Below are 18,055 nucleotides of genomic sequence, written 5' to 3'. Positions count from 1 at the left end.
TATTATGATCAGAGGTGACTTGCAGATACTCATTTTAGGAAGAAAAATACCCAAATAGCTCAGAGGATTAAGTTTTCCTCTCAGAACACTTTCAGACAGCAGGCCTACCAAACCTATTTCCCAATCAATTGACAGATTTAAATAGCCTTAGGTGTATCATGCCTGTATCAATATTTACACTTCAATTAGAAATAACCGTTATGGCTTGATGTTACAGTAAGCACATAAGATGTGTTAATAAAGCTTCGTAGAATTCCTTCTTCGCATGATTGCACCATTCCTTTTGGTAAATTTAGAGATATTTTACCTTACTTTTCTTAATGTGATCCTTTTGTGACTCAGTCCACACTGAAAAATCAAACTATTATTTTTACAACATTAATATTCACAGTTGAATACACATAAAAAAAAACTATTGTTAAAAATTGAAGAAATGCACACAAACTCAAACACTACATTTTCAGTTTAGAATTAATTCAACAAAATGCATAATATTTTCATCTGTGACTTTATTCACAGCGTACCGTATTAGACAAACTATGATAAATAATATCCCTTCATATATTCATCTTGTAGTCACATATGTAAGTATAAATTCATATGCAATTAAAAGAAGATCCCAACGTCATACCTAGGTCACAGAATTAACATGTAAGTAGGTTTGTCCTGGTTAATCAATTACAATCAATTACATATCAGTCAACAGGAACACAATACTTCAAAAAGGGAATGTAGACTGTATAATGTAAATGTGACAACAAATTGGTTACACATTATAGTCACCAGGAATCTAGCATATTGCCACTTGGGGAAAACACTTAAGTGTTTAAAATCGTCCAGTTGCAAGGTTGAGAACAAACTTTGGCAGACGCACGAATGGGGGAACAGCATAGGACAGCCAAGAGAGATATGGAACTTTTGTCAGGAGGAATTTCAAGGAGATATAATCAACCACTTCTCGACCTGGTAACGGGGAAAAAATAACAAAATGTCAGAACAAAGTGAGAGGACACAAGAGTAGGATGCTTAGATCTTACAAAGCTAATAACAGATTAAGGTTAGGTACCATCAATGTCTTGTATCCCATAGCGCCTTGCAAGGTCACAGGTCATCAGAACTTTCCCCGTGATTGAATGGAGATTTTTGTCTTCCAAGTACAGAGAGATACCACACATATTAATGACGTCTTGGATTACAAATGGAAATTGCTAATATAAGAGTCAAACAGCAGATGGTGAATTAAAGGGTTAGGTAAATACATTTATGAAGGCAAATTACAGTGTAGAGTATGCACATTGGGCCCGATTCATGAACCGTACTTACGAACAAATTTGTTCTTAAACCCACTTAAGACGTTTTTTAAGATATTTTGGCATTCACAAATGTTTTCTTAGCTGTGATTTGTTCTTAAGTTAAGAAGAAATCTACGCATACTAGAAGAGAGCACTCTTAGGGTGGCCTTTGAGTTCTTAAGTGTGATATGTTTGTGCAAAAATAATTAATTCTCGAAGTTTCTTCAATTCTACAGTTGTATAATATAGGATTTAAATTACAATAATATTTTTATCATATCTTTAGAGCAAAAAAGGTTCTCAAAGGTGTGGTCTGGGGACCCCCAGGGGTCCTTGAAGCTGTTCCAGGGGGTCCACAGCAAACGAGGAACAGTTTAATCACTTTAACCCTATTTTATACTTTGTTTGAAAATAGCTGATCTACAAGCTCACAACACGTCCCATTACTGGCAATTTTGAACTTGTAGATCGGCTTTTTTCGAAACATTTTGATAAATCTTGAAAACATTTCCCTAGCAGAAAATATTTTCAGGTGGGGGGTCTGCAGCCAAATGCATCTAACCCAAACAGACCCGGTTGAGTTGAATACCCACCCCATAACCCCCCACCCAACCCACCCTCATCGCCCCCCCATACCCCCACCCCCATGTCCCGACATTCGCCACACCCCCATTTTCAAGTCCCCTTCCTACCTGAAAGCCCCCCTATACCCACCCGTCACACCCATCCCCATACAGCCCCCTACACCCCTCCTTGCACCACCATATCACCCACCACACCCCTATTTCCCATTACATACCAAGCAGCTGCTACCTTAAAGACCCTCTATATCCACCCACCAGCTTTCAGTACTAAAATGTTTTATATCCACTACTAACGCTACTCCTGAACATGAAATATGGATAACATTTTTAACAGCTAATTTCAGCAAATTTACATTGATGTCGAGTGGTGATATGTTGATTAATGTGAGAGAAATAATAAAATACGTTCATTAATTAAATAAAATAATTTGCTGTTCACTTCAGAAGTACCTCCACAGAAATATTTATTTATTTTTATGTTTGGAGTCTGGTGTTCCACCATCTTTAGGCTTTAGTTTAGGTATTCTTTACTTCATTCTCTCAACTTTATTTCTCTGTGATTTCTGTGTGCAGCAATCACACACAGGTGTGACTGCAGGCAGAGCCTAAGAACATTTCATGAATCTGACTCGACTTCTCTTAGGAATTCACTTAGGAAGAAATTTAAGAAGACAACTTACAAATTTATTGCTGAATGAGGCCCATTGTGAGTGACATCGAGTGTGACTCCTTTGGTCAAATTATTGGTACAATAATCCTACCTTTGGCCAGTGCTACAATGCACTTCCCACTCAGCTCTGTGGATTCTCCACTGGCAAACATTTCCTTCAACTGGGGAAAGGGAGGCCGGCATATTAACAGAAAGTGAGAAAATGAAATAGCTAAGACTTAAGTTATTTTGTAAAAAAACAGTCTACAGTACCTTAGGATCCACACTCGTGTTATTAGTAATAAATTCAGTCTGCACTGGCCCAGGCCATAGGCTGACCGAAGCCACTCCTCTCTTTTTCAGTTCAACGGCAGTGTCTGCTGCTAGCCTGTCACACTAAATCAAAACATAACTTTCATTAACACAAAAAGATAAATAATACTACAGTACCAGTATGTATGCAGTATTACAACAATAAGTTGTAATAAAGTGGAGCATATTTAATCACACTAGAGTGCTTGATAACATGAATGCAGGTTTCTACGACCAGAGAACTTACTGCAGCTTTACCAACACCATATGGCACATTGAAGAGATACCGCAGCCCCCCCATGGAAGAGATGACAATAATCAAGCCTCTGCCCTGTGCCACCATTAACCGTGAGGCATAAACAGTGCAGAAGTAGTGGCCTCTGGCAGTGTAAGAAACACAACATAAGTTATTACTTGCTAGTGGTGAGGAGTCAAGAAAAATGCTGCTGTTAGCTAATTTCCACAGCACTTCCATGTGGACCCTTGTGGCTGGTGGATTTCAAAACTCAAAAAACACTGATTATTTTTAAGACAATTTACTTTACCATGGCAGATGGAAAAAGCTAGCCCTAGAATTGGCTGTGATATGTACAATGGCAAGCCATAGAACACACCCATGCCCTCCCTGGGAGGGGAGTCATCCCGGTAGCATTCTAACTTGTACGGCTGCAGACCATGTGTGTGCTCATTGAAGGAAGTTCAGTGTTGCAGTTAACGAGGCCCCATCGTGTACAGAGAAAGTGGTTGTGGAAAAGTGTTTTTTCTGACAGAACTTTCAATGGATAAGAAACGATATGACAAGAGCTGACCCCAGTCACAGCAATGAATTAATGGGTGAGTACACAGGCAGCACTACAAGTTAGCATGCTGCCACGATGACTCGCCTCCCCGGGAGGGCATGGGTGTGTTCAATGTCTCTGTACATACAATATCACAGTCATTCTAGGGCTAGGAAAAAGCAAACACAAATGTCTAGAATTTGAGTTGTGCCTTGCGTTCAATTAATATTCCACACTGGGCATAATGATGGCTTTGTTGAGTATGTTGACGTTGTTGAAGTAACTACTCCGGTTAAACTGCATAACAATCTCTTTTCAATATCTTGCCTATCATTGCTGTGCATCTTGAAATATTAAACAGCACCTGAGTGAACTGTCCTTTCCTTGAAAACAATTTGAATAAAGTACCATAAACAGACAGTGATGAACAGGAAATGACTAACAGTCAGCTGGCTATGAGGCAATTGATATGACTAAGCAAAATAAGGCTTACCTGAGACCTGTGTTGTTTATGGTATCCCACATGGATGGGTCAGTCTCCCAAAACTTCTTTCCCATATTGTCAGATATAACCTGGAATGTAATTATGAGCATTTGCTTTGAGGGTTAGATTAATTTCACAGGCATAAAATGTGAAGATCTAGAAACACAAGAATCAAGAGGGGTTTACAAGAACTTAGATATTATTATTAAATATTATTAATTCATTCATTAATTCAATATCTAATCATTTTAGAAGTAATAGCAGCAATGGAAGAGGATGTGCAGAATACAGAGGGGGAAGGATCGTTGGAAACGATTTCCCCAGAGGACAGAATTGGCACAGATAGATATAGCATATCAGTGTTAAAGGACGACTTCAACACATTTTCATCTGTCTTCATATAATTGGTCTCATGATAATATGGTACCATTCTTTTCTACTCTGCCTGTATCTCAGAGGAGGGCTGTGGACAGTTCAGAAACCCACCTACCAGTGACATCATTTGGTGTTTTTTTAATTCAAACAAGATTACATTTTTTATTACAGTATTTATTACCACGAGAACGATGGCTTCAATTATAGCATGCTAACTTTCCAGGAATAGAAACCCTGCCTATTAACTTGGATTCCCTATGATGGTGTCACTAGGCAGGTTTCTGAACTGTCCACACAGACAGAGGAGACAAATATGGTACCATATTACGATAAGCATTAGTGAGGACCAACTATATGAAGATGGGTGGAGTCGGCCTTTAAGTAATGGTTATTAGGCTACACATATCAATGCAGTCATGGCACTGACCTGCACCCCAGCATAGGCATTGTTAACAAGGATGTCCAGTCTCCCGTTTTGTTCCTGTTTGATCTGTTCAAACAGTCCCTCAATGTCTTCATCCTTTGAAGAATCACAAATCACCGGAACACAGTTCCCACCCCGTTCCTTAACCTGATGTTTACACATTGCAAAAATAATTACTTGGGGATGACGGCGCCTAGCAGGTCAGAAATCAACGTGTTCATCAGAAGACTGACAGAAATGTAATAATTAAAAATACTGGTCTTAAAATCTTTTGAATGTCAAAAGAAGCAGCTTAATGTGTGGGTCTACATTAATGCTGATGCTGAAACATCAAGGTCCCCCAAAGCTCACCTCTGCCGCAGTTTGTTTGAGAGTCTTCTCCTGGCGGCCAGTGATGTAGACAGTGGCCCCGGCTTCTGACAATTGTAGAGCTATTCCCCTGCCAATGCCCCGGGAGGCCCCTGTCACCAAACACACCCAGCCTGAGAGGGCCATTTTACCTGGTACTGAGGACAAAGTTAAAGAGCACATTTTTCAACGAAAGATAGTTAAGTTCAATGGTGGAAGAAGTACTCAGTAAAAGTAGCAATACCACGGTGCAGAAATGCTCTGTTACAAGTAAAAGGTCTGTGTTCAAAATGTTACTTGAGTAAAAGTACAAAAGTATTGGCATCAAAATATTCTTATATTTATGTATGTTAAATTTCAGTTTAACACACAATAAATTACACATAAAACTATACGATATACACATAATACACAAGTTCACAACGCAGCAGTGTTAAAAGTAAAATCATCTTCAGGGCAAAGTACAACACGAGATAGTCAACATAACAGACTCAGAAAATACTACATTTTGCTCGACCGAGTTCAACTCAAACCTGTCGAATAACTGCATTCCGTTAGAAAAGCACACAGAGGTGGAAATTATTTACATCGAAATGGTCTCTCTTTACAGGTCCCTTGACGCAAGCAACTCCAACAGAACTCCTCCTATGAATCTGTGTGAAAGCCTAATATATACAGCCTGGCTGGGTCAGTGCACAAGGCTCTGGGTCAGTGTCATGAGTTTTATGAGTTATGAGTTATGAGTGTTATCAGGAGCAAAGTAACCTCGCGTCACCCGGCTAGGAGCAAACTGCATCCCCTCCCCGTCTCTACCGTATTATGCCGTAAACAGCGCCGTCATGCCCGTACGACGGAGCATACGCTAGACTAGACTAGGCATAATACTGTATACCGTAATACACCGATGTGAAGCAACATCGAATTGAGAATTCACATAATGAGTATTTGGTTGTTTATTGTACACAAGATAGCGCTAGGTCCCCCTAGGCTAGGGGAGTTGTATTTCAACCTTTGTGAAAGGTGTCATTAGACATCTTTACAAACGCAATTGTGAAGAAATGTCTGCGAAATGATTCATGATTTTTCTGATAATATTCCCGTACAGACTAAGGGAAATACATGTGCCTTTAATTGACAGCCCTCCAAGCCCAAATGGATATGATGATGAATCATATATGTAGGAAGCATCAGACCACATAAGTATGCTCGAGATAGTTCATTTGGAGTCATCAAACCTAAACTACAAAATAGACAATAGGGAGAATCATGTGTTATTTTCCATCATATTTCAACATCTAGTTTTGTTTCTTGCTCTAAGGATCACTGCACTCACCATATTAAGTGAATATATTATGGGAAAAGGTCAGAAATGGAAATCAAACTGCCCTCATATCACTGTCCACTGCATTTACCCAGCCTATTGGGAGCAGAGGGCACTATTAATACAGCACTGAGATTGTATTTGTTGCGTGCCTGTGTGAAATTATAGTTATCAAAATGATATCTATCTAGATGTCATTTCAAGGATCAAGTGTGAGGTTTATGACACAATGCTGTAATATAAATTTGACATTGGAAAGGGATACCCCTCTAATTAGTCAGGGTTAGTGATTTCAACTGTCTTTTTTCCCCATGTGAAAAACCTGGATAACACTTGGTAGCCTTGCCACTTCATCGTATGACTGTGTCGAGTACCTAAATTGCAGATCTACAAGCTTGTAGATGTCATTTGTGCTTATAAATTAAGCTGGAGACACCTGCATGAAGCTTTCATCCATAAATAGTAATAGCCCAGTAGCCTATTTTCCAAAGTTTATTTATCATGGTCAGAGGTGACTTGCAGATATTCATTTTAGGAAGATAAAATACCTAAATAGCTCAGAGGATTAAGATTTCCTCTCAGAACAGCAGGCCTACCAAACCTATTTCCCAATCAATTGTCAGATTTAAATAGCCTTAGGTGTATCATGCCTGTATCAATATTTGCACTTTAATTAGAAATTAAAAAGAAAAACCGTTATGGCTTGATGTTAAAGTAAGCACATAAGATGTGTTAAAGAATAACGCTTCATAGAATTCCTTCTTCCACATGATTGCATCATTCCTTTTGGTCAATTTAGAGATATTTGACTTTACTTTTCATAATGTGATCCTTTTGCGACTCAGTCCACACTGAAAAATCAAACTATTATTTTTACAACATTAATATTCACAGTTGAATACACATTAAACAAAACTATTGTTTTTTTCAAAATTGTAGAAATGCACAAACTCAAACACTACATTATTTTTCAGTTTAGAATTAATTCAACAAAATGCATAATATTTTCATCTGTGACTTCATTCACAGCGTACCGTATTGTACAAACTATGATAGATAATATCCCTTCATATATTCATCTTGTAGTCACATACGTAAGTTTAAATTCATATGCAAATAAAAGAAGATCCCAACATCATACCTAGGTCACAGAATGAACATGTAGCTTTGTCCTGGTTAATCAATTACAATCGATTACATAACAGTCAACAGGAACACAATACTTCAAAAAGGGAATGTATACTGTATAATGTAAATGTGACAACAAATTGGTTACACATTAGAGTCAGTAGAAATCTAGCATATTGCCACTTGGGGGAAAAAAAACTCACCCATTCACACACCGATGGCGGAGGAAACCATGCAAGGCAACAACCTGCTCATCGGGAGCAATTAGGAGTTTGGTGTCTTGCTCAAGGACACCTCGACACTAACTCTAGGGGAGCCCGCAATCGATCTGGAAACCTTGCGGTTTCCAGTTCACTCTACCCCTGAGCCACTGCCGCCTACACACTTAAGTGTTTAAAATCGTCCAGCTGCAAGGGTGAGAACAAACTTTGGCAGACGCACAAATGAGGGAACAGCATAGGACAGCCAAGAGAGATATGGAACTTGTGTCAGGAGGAATTTCAAGGAGATATAATCAACCACTTCTCGACCTGGTAATGGGAAAAAAAATAACAAAATGTTAGAACAAAGTGAGTGGACACAAGAGTAGGATGCTTAGATCTTACAAAGCTAAAAACAGATAAGGGTTAGGTACCATCAATGTCTTTTATCCCATAGCGCCTTGAAAGGTCACAGGTCATCAGAACTTTCCCCGTCATTGACTGGAGATTTTTGTCTTCCAAGTACAGAGAGCAACCACACATATTAATGAAATCTTCGATTACAAATGGAAATTGCTAATATTAGGTAATTAAATTTATGAAGGCAAATTACAGTGTAGAGCATGCACCTTGTGTGTGACATCGAGTGTGACTACTTTGGTCAAATTATTGCAGGAGTTACTTTTCATGAAATTATCCTTTAATCTCATCCTAAATGTGAAGAGAATTTGTACAATAATCCTACCTTTGGCCAGTGCTACAATGCACTTCCCACTCAGCTCTGTGGATTCTCCATTGGCAAACATTTCCTTGAACTGGGGAAAAGGGAGGCCGGCATACTGTATTAACAGAAAGTGAGAAAATGAAATAGCTAAGACTTAAGTTATTTTGTAAAAAACCTACCTTAGAATCCACAGTGTCAATGTTATTAGTAATAAATTCAGTCTGCACTGCCCCAGGCCACAGGCTGACCGAAGCCACTCCTCTCTTTTTCAGTTCAACGGCAGTGTCTGCTGCTAGCCTGTCACACTAAATCAAAACATAACTTTCATTAATACAAAAAGATACATAATACTACCAATATGTATGCAGTCTTACAACAATAAAGTGGAGCATATTTAATCAAACTAGAGTGCTTGATTACATGAATGCAGGTTTCTACGACCAGAGAACTTACTGCAGCTTTACCAACACCATATGGCACATTGAAGAGATACCGCAGCCCCCCCATGGAAGAGATGACAACAATCAAGCCTCGGCCCTGTGCCACCATTAACCGTGAGGCATAAACAGTGCAGAAGTAGTGGCCTCTGGCAGTGTAAGAAACACAACATAAGTTATTTCTTGCTAATGGTGAGGAGTCATGAAAAAATGCTAATGTTACATCATTTCCACTGCACTTCCTTTTGGACCCATGTGGCTGGTGGATTTCAAAACTCAAAAAACACTGATTATTTTTTAAGACAATTTACTTTACCTTTAAATGGCAAATGGAAAAAGCTAGCCCTAGAATTGGCTGTGATATGTACAAAGAGTCATCCCGGTAGGTAACTCGTACCGCTGCATACCATGTGTGTGCTCATTGAAGGAAGTTCAGTGTTGCAGTCAATGAGGCCCCATCGTGTACAGAGAAAGTGGTTGTGGAAAAGTATTTTTTTTTTGCTGCCAGAACTTTCAAATGGATAAGAAACGATATGACAAGAGCTGACCCAGTCACAGCAATTAATTAATGGGTGAGTACACAGGCAGCACTACAAGTTAGCATGCTGCCACGATGACTTGCCTCCCCGGGAGGGCATGGGTGTGTTCAATGTCTCTGTACATACAATATCACAGTCATTCTAGGGCTAGGAAAAAGCAAACACAAATGTCTAGAATTTGAGTTGTGCCTTGTGTTCAATTAATAATCCACACTGGGCATAATGATGGCTTGTTGAGTATGTTGACAAGTAGCTACTCTGGTTAAACTGCATATCAATCTCTTTTCAATATCTTGCCTATCATTGCTGTACGTCTTGAATTATTAAACAGCGCCTGAGTGAACTGTCCTTTCATTGAAAGCAATTTGAATAAAGTACCATAAACAGACAGTGATGAACAGGAAATGACAGTCAGCTATGAGTCAATTGATATGACTAAGCAATATAAGGCTTACCTGAGACCTGTGTTGTTTATGGTATCCCACATGGATGGGTCAGTCTCCCAAAACTTCTTTCCCATATTTTCAAATATAACCTGGAATGTAATTATGAGCATTTGTTTTGAGGGTTAGATTCATTTCACAGGCATAAAATGTGAAGATCAAGAAACTCAAGAGGGGTTTACAAGAACACCAGCTATTATTATTAATTAATTAATTCAATATTTAATCATTTTAGCAGCAATGGAAGAGGATGTGCAGAATACGGAGGGGGAAGGATCGTTGGAAACAAATTTCCCAGAAGACAGAAATGGCACAGATAGCATATCGGTGTTAAAGGACGACTTAAACACATTTTCAACTTATCCTCATATAATTGGTCTCATGATAATATGGGGAAAGAAATTTCTATTCGGTCTGTATCTCAGAGGAGGGCTGTGGACAGTTCAGAAACCCACCTACTAGTGACATCATCATTTGGGGTTTTCTAAATTCAAACAAGATTTTTTATTACATTTTTATTATCACAAGAACAATGGCTTCAATTATAGCATGCTAACTTTCCAGGAATAGAAAGCCTGCCATTTCTGTTAGCTTGGATTCCCCATGATGGTGTCACTGGTAGGCAGGTTTCTGAACTGTCCACAGCCCAACTCTGAGACACAGACAGAGGAGACAAAAATGGTACCATATTATGATAAGCATTAGTGAGGACCAACTATATGAAGATGGGTGGAGTCTGCCTTTAAGTAATAGTTATTAGGCTACACATATCAATGCAGTTATGGCACTGACCTGCACCCCAGCATAGGCATTGTTAACAAGGATGTCCAGTCTCCCGTTTTGTTCCTGTTTGATCTGTTCAAACAGTCCCTCAATGTCTTCATCCTTTGAAGAATCACAGATCACCGGAACACAGTTCCCACCCCGTTCCTTAACCTGATGTGTACACATTGCAAAAATAATTACTTGGGAATGATGGTGCCTAGCAGGTCAGAAATCAATGTGTTCATCAGAAGACCAGTGGTGGACAATAACGGAGTACTTGAGTACAGATTCTGAGGATCTGTACTTTACTTGAGTATTAGATTTTTCTGATACTTGTTACTCTTACTTGAGTACATTTCCAAGACAAATATTTGACTTTTACTCAAGTACATTTCTAGGAAGGCTGTAAAGTACTTTTAAGCCCACACCACATCCACACCAATGTTTCGCCATGCAACTACTTGCAACATGGAACTACTTGCAACCATTATCCCCAATGGCAGTAGCAAGGAGTTGCATTGGTGCGGTTGACCTTAAAACGGTTTTGTAGCAAGGAGTTGCGACTAGTTGCATTGGTGCGGTTTAGCCTTTAGGTTGACTGTTTTTTGTCTTCCCTAAAATGCAATTGGCCTAACTTCTGCTCTCACACTGGCCGTGTTTCTGGCTTCCCCCTCCGCTCGCCTCTTTGTTACATCTTGTATGTATAGGAGTAAAAGTATTTAGTTCTGGTTCCTCAGTCATTTCTATGTTTTAATAGGTGTTTTTGCAGGCTTTGTATAACGTAGTGGTTCTACAAGCACATCAGTGCATGCAGTGCAGGTGGTTTCAGAGAGTTACAGTACTTCTCTGAAGCAAGACTTACAAGGTCCTATAAATTCATTGTGAAAACATTACAGCAATTCATTGATATAAAAATTAAGAAATGTACTTCTACTTTTACTTGTACTTTAAGTATTTTTCAAAGCATGTACTTTGGAATACTTAAGTATATTTAAAAGCAATGACTTTTTTACTCTTACTTGAGTAACATTTTGACTGAGCTACTTTTACTTATAGTGGAGTATATTTGACCAAGGAGTATCTGTACTCTTACTCAAGTACTGGGCTCGAGTACTTCGTCCACCTCTGCAGAAGACTGCCAGAAACGTAATAAATCCACCATCAGTTAAAGTAAAGTTTCAAAATGTGTAAAAGCCTCTACGGTTGATTATCCAAAAATTAAAAATACTGGTCTTAAAATCTTTTGAATGTCAAAAGAAGCAGCTTAATGTGTGGGTCTATATTAATGCTGATGCTGAAACATCAAGGTCCCCCAAAGCTCACCTCTGCTGCAGTTTGTTTGAGAGTCTTCTCCTGGCGGCCAGTGATGTAGACAGTGGCCCCGGCTTCTGACAATTGTAGAGCTATTCCCCTGCCAATGCCCCGGGAGGCCCCTGTCACCAAACACACCCAGCCTGAGAGGGCCATTTTACCTGGTACTGAGGACAAAGTTAAAGAGCACATTTTTCAATTAAAGATAGTTAAGATCAATGGTGGAAGAAGTACTCAGTAAAAGTAGCAATACCACGGTGTAGAAATACTCTGTTACAAGTAAAAGGTCTGTGTTCAAAATGTTACTTGAGTAAAAGTGCAAAAGTATTGTCATCAAAATATACTTACAGTACCAAAAGTAAAAGTACTAAAATGTTTGAAAATAGCAGATCTACAAGCTGTCATGATGCGACGTGTTATGAGCTTGTATATCGGCTATTTTAAAATAGCCTATTTACAAAATAGGTCTAAAGTGGTTAATGCATGTTTTATAATATAATAATTTATATCTGTATTCTGTAAAATAACTAGTAACTAAAGTTTTCAAATAATTGTAGTGGAGTAAAAGTACAATATTTGTCTCTGAGAAGTAGAAGTAAAAGTACTGAAAATTGGAAATACACTCCACTAAAGTAAAAATATACCTCAAAATTTTACTTAAGTACAGTATTTCAGTAAATGTACTTACTTTAAACCACTGCCACTTGCATGAGTTAAATGCTACAGGTAATGGTTAAATGGCGCACTGGCGCCACCTATTGCTTAATAGTCAACTTAGATATAGTAACCTTAGGCCCATACTGATTATTATGTAACTGTTGTGTGAAGTAACTGTTTTTACACACAGGATTCCATGGAATATATGATAGGCCGCCTGGATAATCTACGGATGGACCATATTGTGGGAGAAAAAACTGATTTCACATTATTAGCTTGGATTCCCGTATGTTGAATTTCAGTTTAACATACAATAAATTACACATAAAAGCATACAATATACACATGATACACAACTAAGCAGCAGTGTTAATTGTAAAATCATCTTCAGGGCAAAGTACGACACGAGATAGTCAACATAACGGACTCAAGAAAAGACTACATTTTGCTCGACCGAGTTCAACTCAAACCTGTCGAATAACTGCATTCCGTTAGAAAAGCACCCAGAGGTCGAAATTATTTACATCGAAATGGTCTTTCTCTTTACAGGTCCCTTGACGCAAGCAACTCCAACAGAACTCCTCCTATGAATCTGTGTGAAAGCTTACTATAAACAGCCTGGCTGGGAGCAAAGTAACCTCGCGTCACCAGGCTAGGAGCAAACTGCATGCCCTCCCCGTCTCTATAACTCTATGGTCTCTACCGTATTATGCCGTAAACAGCGCCGTCAAGCCCCTACGACGGAGCATACGCTCCTAGACAAGGCATATAATATACCGTAATACACCGAAATGTGAAGCAACATCGAATTGAGAATTCACATAATGTGTATTTGGTTGATTATTGTACACAAGATGGCGCTAAGTTCCCTTAGGCTAGGGGAGTTGTATTTCCAACCTTTGTGAAAGGTGTCATTAGATATCTTTACAAACACATTTGTGAAGAAATGTTTGCGAAATGATTCATGATTTTTCTGATAATATTCCCAGACAGACTAAGGGAAATACATGTGCCTTCAATTGACAGCCCTCCAAGCCCAAATGGATATGATGAATCATACATAGGAAGCATCAGACCACATAAGTATGCTTGAGTTAGTTCATTTGGAGTCATCAAACCTAAACTACAAAATAAACAATAGAGAGAATCGTGTGTTATTTTCCACCATATTTCAACATCTAGTTTTGTTTCTTGCGCTAAGATCACTGCACTCACCATATTAAGTGAATATATTATGGGAAAAGGTCAGAAATAGAAATCAAACTGCCCTCATATCACTGATGAGTTCAGGGCTATTTTGTCACTCTACATTTGCTCATATGTGAAATGTGTCCTCTGCATTTACCCAGCGTAACTATTATGAGCAGAGGGTAACTATTAATACAGCATTGTAGATTTTACTTGTTGCGTGCCTGTGTGAAATTATAGCTATCAAAATTATATCTATCTAGATGTCATTTCAAGGATCAAGTGTGAGGTTTATGACAATGCTGTAATATAAATTTGACATTGGAAAGGGATGCCCCTCTAATTAATCAGGCTTAGTGATTTCAACTGTCTTTTTTCCATGTGAAAACCCTGGATAACACTTGGTATTGGACATCCAATGCAAAGATAAAACAAGTTATTTGGAAAATGGTGTACTTTATTTGTTCATCTTTGCATGGATGGTACAAAAGGTTTCGATATGCTTACCAGTTTGTGAAAAACACATCTTTTGAATACAATAGTGACGCTGATCTCAAAGCCATTTGGTTACATCTTGTGATCCACATCATTCCAGCAGTTCTGCTTAGTATGTAGGCTACTGCTAGTCAATATGTGATCTTTATACAGCATACCTTTTCAGAACAAAGGAGTCACACAAGGATATTTAACAATATTTAAGTTAGATTTCAATAATAAACTTGCTGATAGGAACCCATTCCTACAAACAGATACCGTGTTTTCTATTCCAAATCTTTTTTTTGTTATTGCTGCTACAATGTTGAGGAACCAAAACCAAAGAATTTTACAAATCTGGAATCTTCTAGCAATCTTTGTCAATAGGCACAGAACCTCCTGTACCTTTGTGTTGGTACAAAGCCAGTTTACTTCAAGTCTATGCTGTCATGTGGCCAACCAAGTGATTATTGGTCACAATGAAAAGCATGCAAGTTCTGCACCTCATAAAGCTGTATATTGTTGGGTCAGAACCCTGAGGCTATCAGTCAGCTTGAAATGAGAGCCCTTAAAAGATCCATTTAATTTAAATTCATCTGGTATGTATGTGGTATGTCTTGAAAGCGATTTTACTTCCGACTACTCTCAACAACTGTGGGTTAAGTAACAAGACTTGTTTATATATAAATTATAATTTCTGGCTGATAAATAGTATATACCTCACTTCCAGCTCTTGTCATTTTTGACAGGTTTACATCAATGTCAGTGTAAATTACATTAAAACCTATCTCAGTCCTAATCAAATCATACACACACACAAAAAAAGATAAACTCATTCACACCACTTATCGATGTCAGATAACATCACATGTTTCTTTATGCATGTATGTATGTATGTAACACATTTGGTCCCTTATCCATCAGTCCCTTCCTGCTGTCCCAGCTACACTCCTATAAAAGTGTGCAACAAAGACTGGGTCCCGCTCCTCTAGAATGTGTAAGAAATTGTTCCTCTCTTCCTCACTCCATGATTCAAACCATTGGGTCCACAGGCGTAGCTGGCATTCAAAAATATTTGGTGGACTGTCCTTGACCTAGACACAGAACAAAGAGATAATGTTACATACTGATATAAGCCTTATTTAGGATTTAACCACTTTCATCCTGGCATCCATATTTTGGGCATGTCATTAGGCAAACGTTATCAAAAATAGCCTATCTACAAACAAGCTCACAACGCTTATAGATCGGCTATTTTTGGACGTCAACGTCGTTTAATGAAGTATAAAATAGGGCTTAGTGGATAAGTGCATTGTGGCATGTGAGATGTACCTGTAGAGTGTTGAGCGACTCTAGCAAGGTACACACTTTACCAGGCACGGCTTTGCCTAGCAGGTCCTGCAGGAATCGCTCCCTCTGGCTTGCACTCCAACCCAGGAACCAGCTCAGTACACACCGCTGCTCCTGAAGAGTCACATATGACACAACGGGCAGAGGGTGTCTACCTGCCCCTGCATTCAGAGATGTGCATGACAGGTTCTCAAGCCTAGGAGGCACTGAAGCCTGTGGAGCTGGTGGAAAGTCCTCCAAACCGGGCGAGGAGCAGTTGAACCAAACTTGCGGTGCACTGGTAACATTGGATGTTCCTCCTAGGTCTGGATCTCCAACGCTGGAGTAGGGAGTACCAGAGAGACATGCCATTGGGTTTGATATCATCTCTGCGGGCTGCTGGTGTTGGTTGGAGCCTTGATTGACACCGACATGACAGAACCACGACATCTTTGGGAAAGATATATCACAATTTAATTTAGAAAGTAGGCTAAATTACAACATTAGGCATTATTACAACCAACAACAATCCTAGCTATTGTTATGTAGAGTATGCCCTAGTTGGTAACATTAATCTGACTGCATGGCTAGCTACAGCAAAGTGGTTATGGTCAAGCTATCCTTCCTTACTCCCAAGCTAAAGTTAGATAAACCCCGTTTCGGTTCTAAACGGGGCTAAAGTTAGATGTTATAGATTCGGCTGAACGCAGCTCAGTGACTAACTTCAGACATTCGAATTTAAATTCAGAATATCAACTCAACCACTTTTTATATAATATAACCGTCATCGGTAGTCCCCCACCTTTCTTGAATGCCAGTCACCTTATTTTCGGCATTTTTCCCACTGTGTTGCTGATGTAGTTGTAAGCTAGCGTTTGTGTGAGCTTTATCTCCACAAACAGGAAGTTGCCGTCATTGTTGCCAGATTTTCAGAGAGAAGTAAGAAACCAGGTCTATGAAAACCAGCCCAAAAGAAGCAACATGACATGAGTACTTTAAACCTACTAAACCTGTCGCGATGCGTTGTGAGCTTATAGATCTGCTATTTTCAAAAACTCTTGCAATAAAATGTGAAATATTTTGAATATTTTTGAAACATTCTAACAACACAATTGCTCCCTGACACAAAACATTTTCATGACAATATTAGAGACCCACTGGTTTGAATAATAATTAAAACAATTGGAAGCAATCTTAAATAAGCAACTACACTTTAGAAACAAGCCCAAAAAAACGCAACCCGTAACTACCAATATTTACAAGCAACTTTACAGAAAAACAATAAGTCTGCTTATAATAAGCAGACATGGCAACATTAGTTGCCGTGTGTTTTGTTGAGTGGAAAATCACGCCTGCGCAGACAGTACGCATTCTCGCAAGGCTTGATAATTAAACTTAGGAAAAGAAAAACTGAAGTAAAGTTCAAAACATCATTTGTCTGGTTTGATTGTTTATTCTGGGAATGATATGATCAGAACAGAACACAGGAAAATATTTGTTAAATGTAAGCACTTGCCAAAAACAACGGATTTGATTGATTATTGATAGCCCTAGAATGTCTGTGATCTTACATACATTTCATGTATTCCAAATACACAGTCATAGATCACCCTCGTCGACGCGCTGTGTAGTGACGATCTGCGCGGCCATAAAAGTGCTCTAAACTCCGTCTGTACTCACCCAATAATTAATTCCTAACATTTTGTTAACTAGATATGGATATCCATTTGAAAGTTCTACCAGAAAACGTGTGTTTAGTGAAATATCTCCACTTTTCCACGAGCTGCACACGGACGACTTTCTGTACGGGCGAGGGGCCCGGGAATGAGTGCTGGACTGAATATATGTAAACTTCCTTTAGGACGCACAAATCACAGACATTCTAGGGCTAGATTATTGAATACTTTATTAACAGTTTTCAAGGTCTGTTAAGAGGACCTCAATGGCTTGTTTCCATTGGGGTACTTTGTACTCAATTCGAAAAAGATTAATCGATAAAATACATCTATGATAGTCTTGATCCAAGGCTACCATTCAATTAAGATTTAGTTTACAACACCGTGTTTTCGGACATGTTTTTTTCTCAGAAAGATCTAAGAAGTAGTACAAGAGACAACATATGATGCAGAATTACTCGAGGTTAATGGTTATAACATGAACAGAAAAATGTAATACATTTATCATAGTTTTTGTCACTTTTAATGTCCTAGACCAAAATGTGGTCTCTGATTACCAAATGTACTGCAATGGGTTGTGATACCTAGTTACATTTAGAGAATCGTCATAATATAC

The 18,055-nt window shown here is 38.7% G+C and overlaps 3 protein-coding genes and 1 long non-coding RNA gene across 4 annotated transcripts; 1 reads left to right on the top strand and 3 right to left on the bottom strand.

Annotated features, from left to right (window-relative positions):
* Positions 1-59: 59 nt before the first annotated feature.
* On the bottom strand, positions 60-5,394 carry LOC311045341 (dehydrogenase/reductase SDR family member 1-like; the record flags this gene model as incomplete). Its single annotated transcript, XM_084057185.1, has 8 exons — positions 60-963; positions 1,067-1,147; positions 2,638-2,707; positions 2,799-2,921; positions 3,085-3,217; positions 4,110-4,189; positions 4,903-5,046; positions 5,251-5,394. 8 exons carry the CDS (start codon positions 5,392-5,394, stop codon positions 827-829), a joined length of 912 nt encoding a protein of 303 aa, XP_083913311.1. The 3' UTR covers positions 60-826.
* A 433-nt stretch (positions 5,395-5,827) lies between these two features.
* On the top strand, positions 5,828-15,247 carry LOC311046483. The gene is made up of 2 exons (XR_014600889.1): positions 5,828-6,609; positions 14,017-15,247. It is a non-coding gene; the product is annotated as an uncharacterized lncRNA (long non-coding RNA).
* Positions 6,965-13,355, bottom strand: LOC311046478 (dehydrogenase/reductase SDR family member 1-like). Its single transcript, XM_084058821.1, has 9 exons — positions 13,297-13,355; positions 12,128-12,282; positions 10,832-10,975; positions 10,052-10,131; positions 9,074-9,206; positions 8,800-8,925; positions 8,642-8,711; positions 8,331-8,411; positions 6,965-8,226 (listed from the first exon to the last, which is right to left on the bottom strand). The coding sequence occupies exons 2-9, from the start codon at positions 12,269-12,271 to the stop codon at positions 8,090-8,092; spliced, it is 915 nt and encodes a 304-aa protein (XP_083914947.1). The 5' UTR covers positions 12,272-12,282; positions 13,297-13,355; the 3' UTR covers positions 6,965-8,089.
* Positions 15,248-15,319: 72 nt separating the features above from the next.
* On the bottom strand, positions 15,320-16,691 carry cUnh14orf119 (chromosome Un C14orf119 homolog). Its single transcript, XM_084058828.1, has 3 exons — positions 16,566-16,691; positions 15,767-16,213; positions 15,320-15,528 (listed from the first exon to the last, which is right to left on the bottom strand). The coding sequence occupies exons 2-3, from the start codon at positions 16,211-16,213 to the stop codon at positions 15,355-15,357; spliced, it is 621 nt and encodes a 206-aa protein (XP_083914954.1). The 5' UTR covers positions 16,566-16,691; the 3' UTR covers positions 15,320-15,354.
* Between the last annotated feature and the right edge of the window lie 1,364 nt (positions 16,692-18,055).

This window comes from Gymnoscopelus microlampas, assembly GCF_963454915.1.
Source record: "Gymnoscopelus microlampas genome assembly, chromosome: 5".
Classification (NCBI taxonomy): domain Eukaryota; kingdom Metazoa; phylum Chordata; class Actinopteri; order Myctophiformes; family Myctophidae; genus Gymnoscopelus; species Gymnoscopelus microlampas.
Note: the sequence above shows the minus strand (reverse complement) of the source record. Positions and strands in the feature narration are given on the sequence as shown.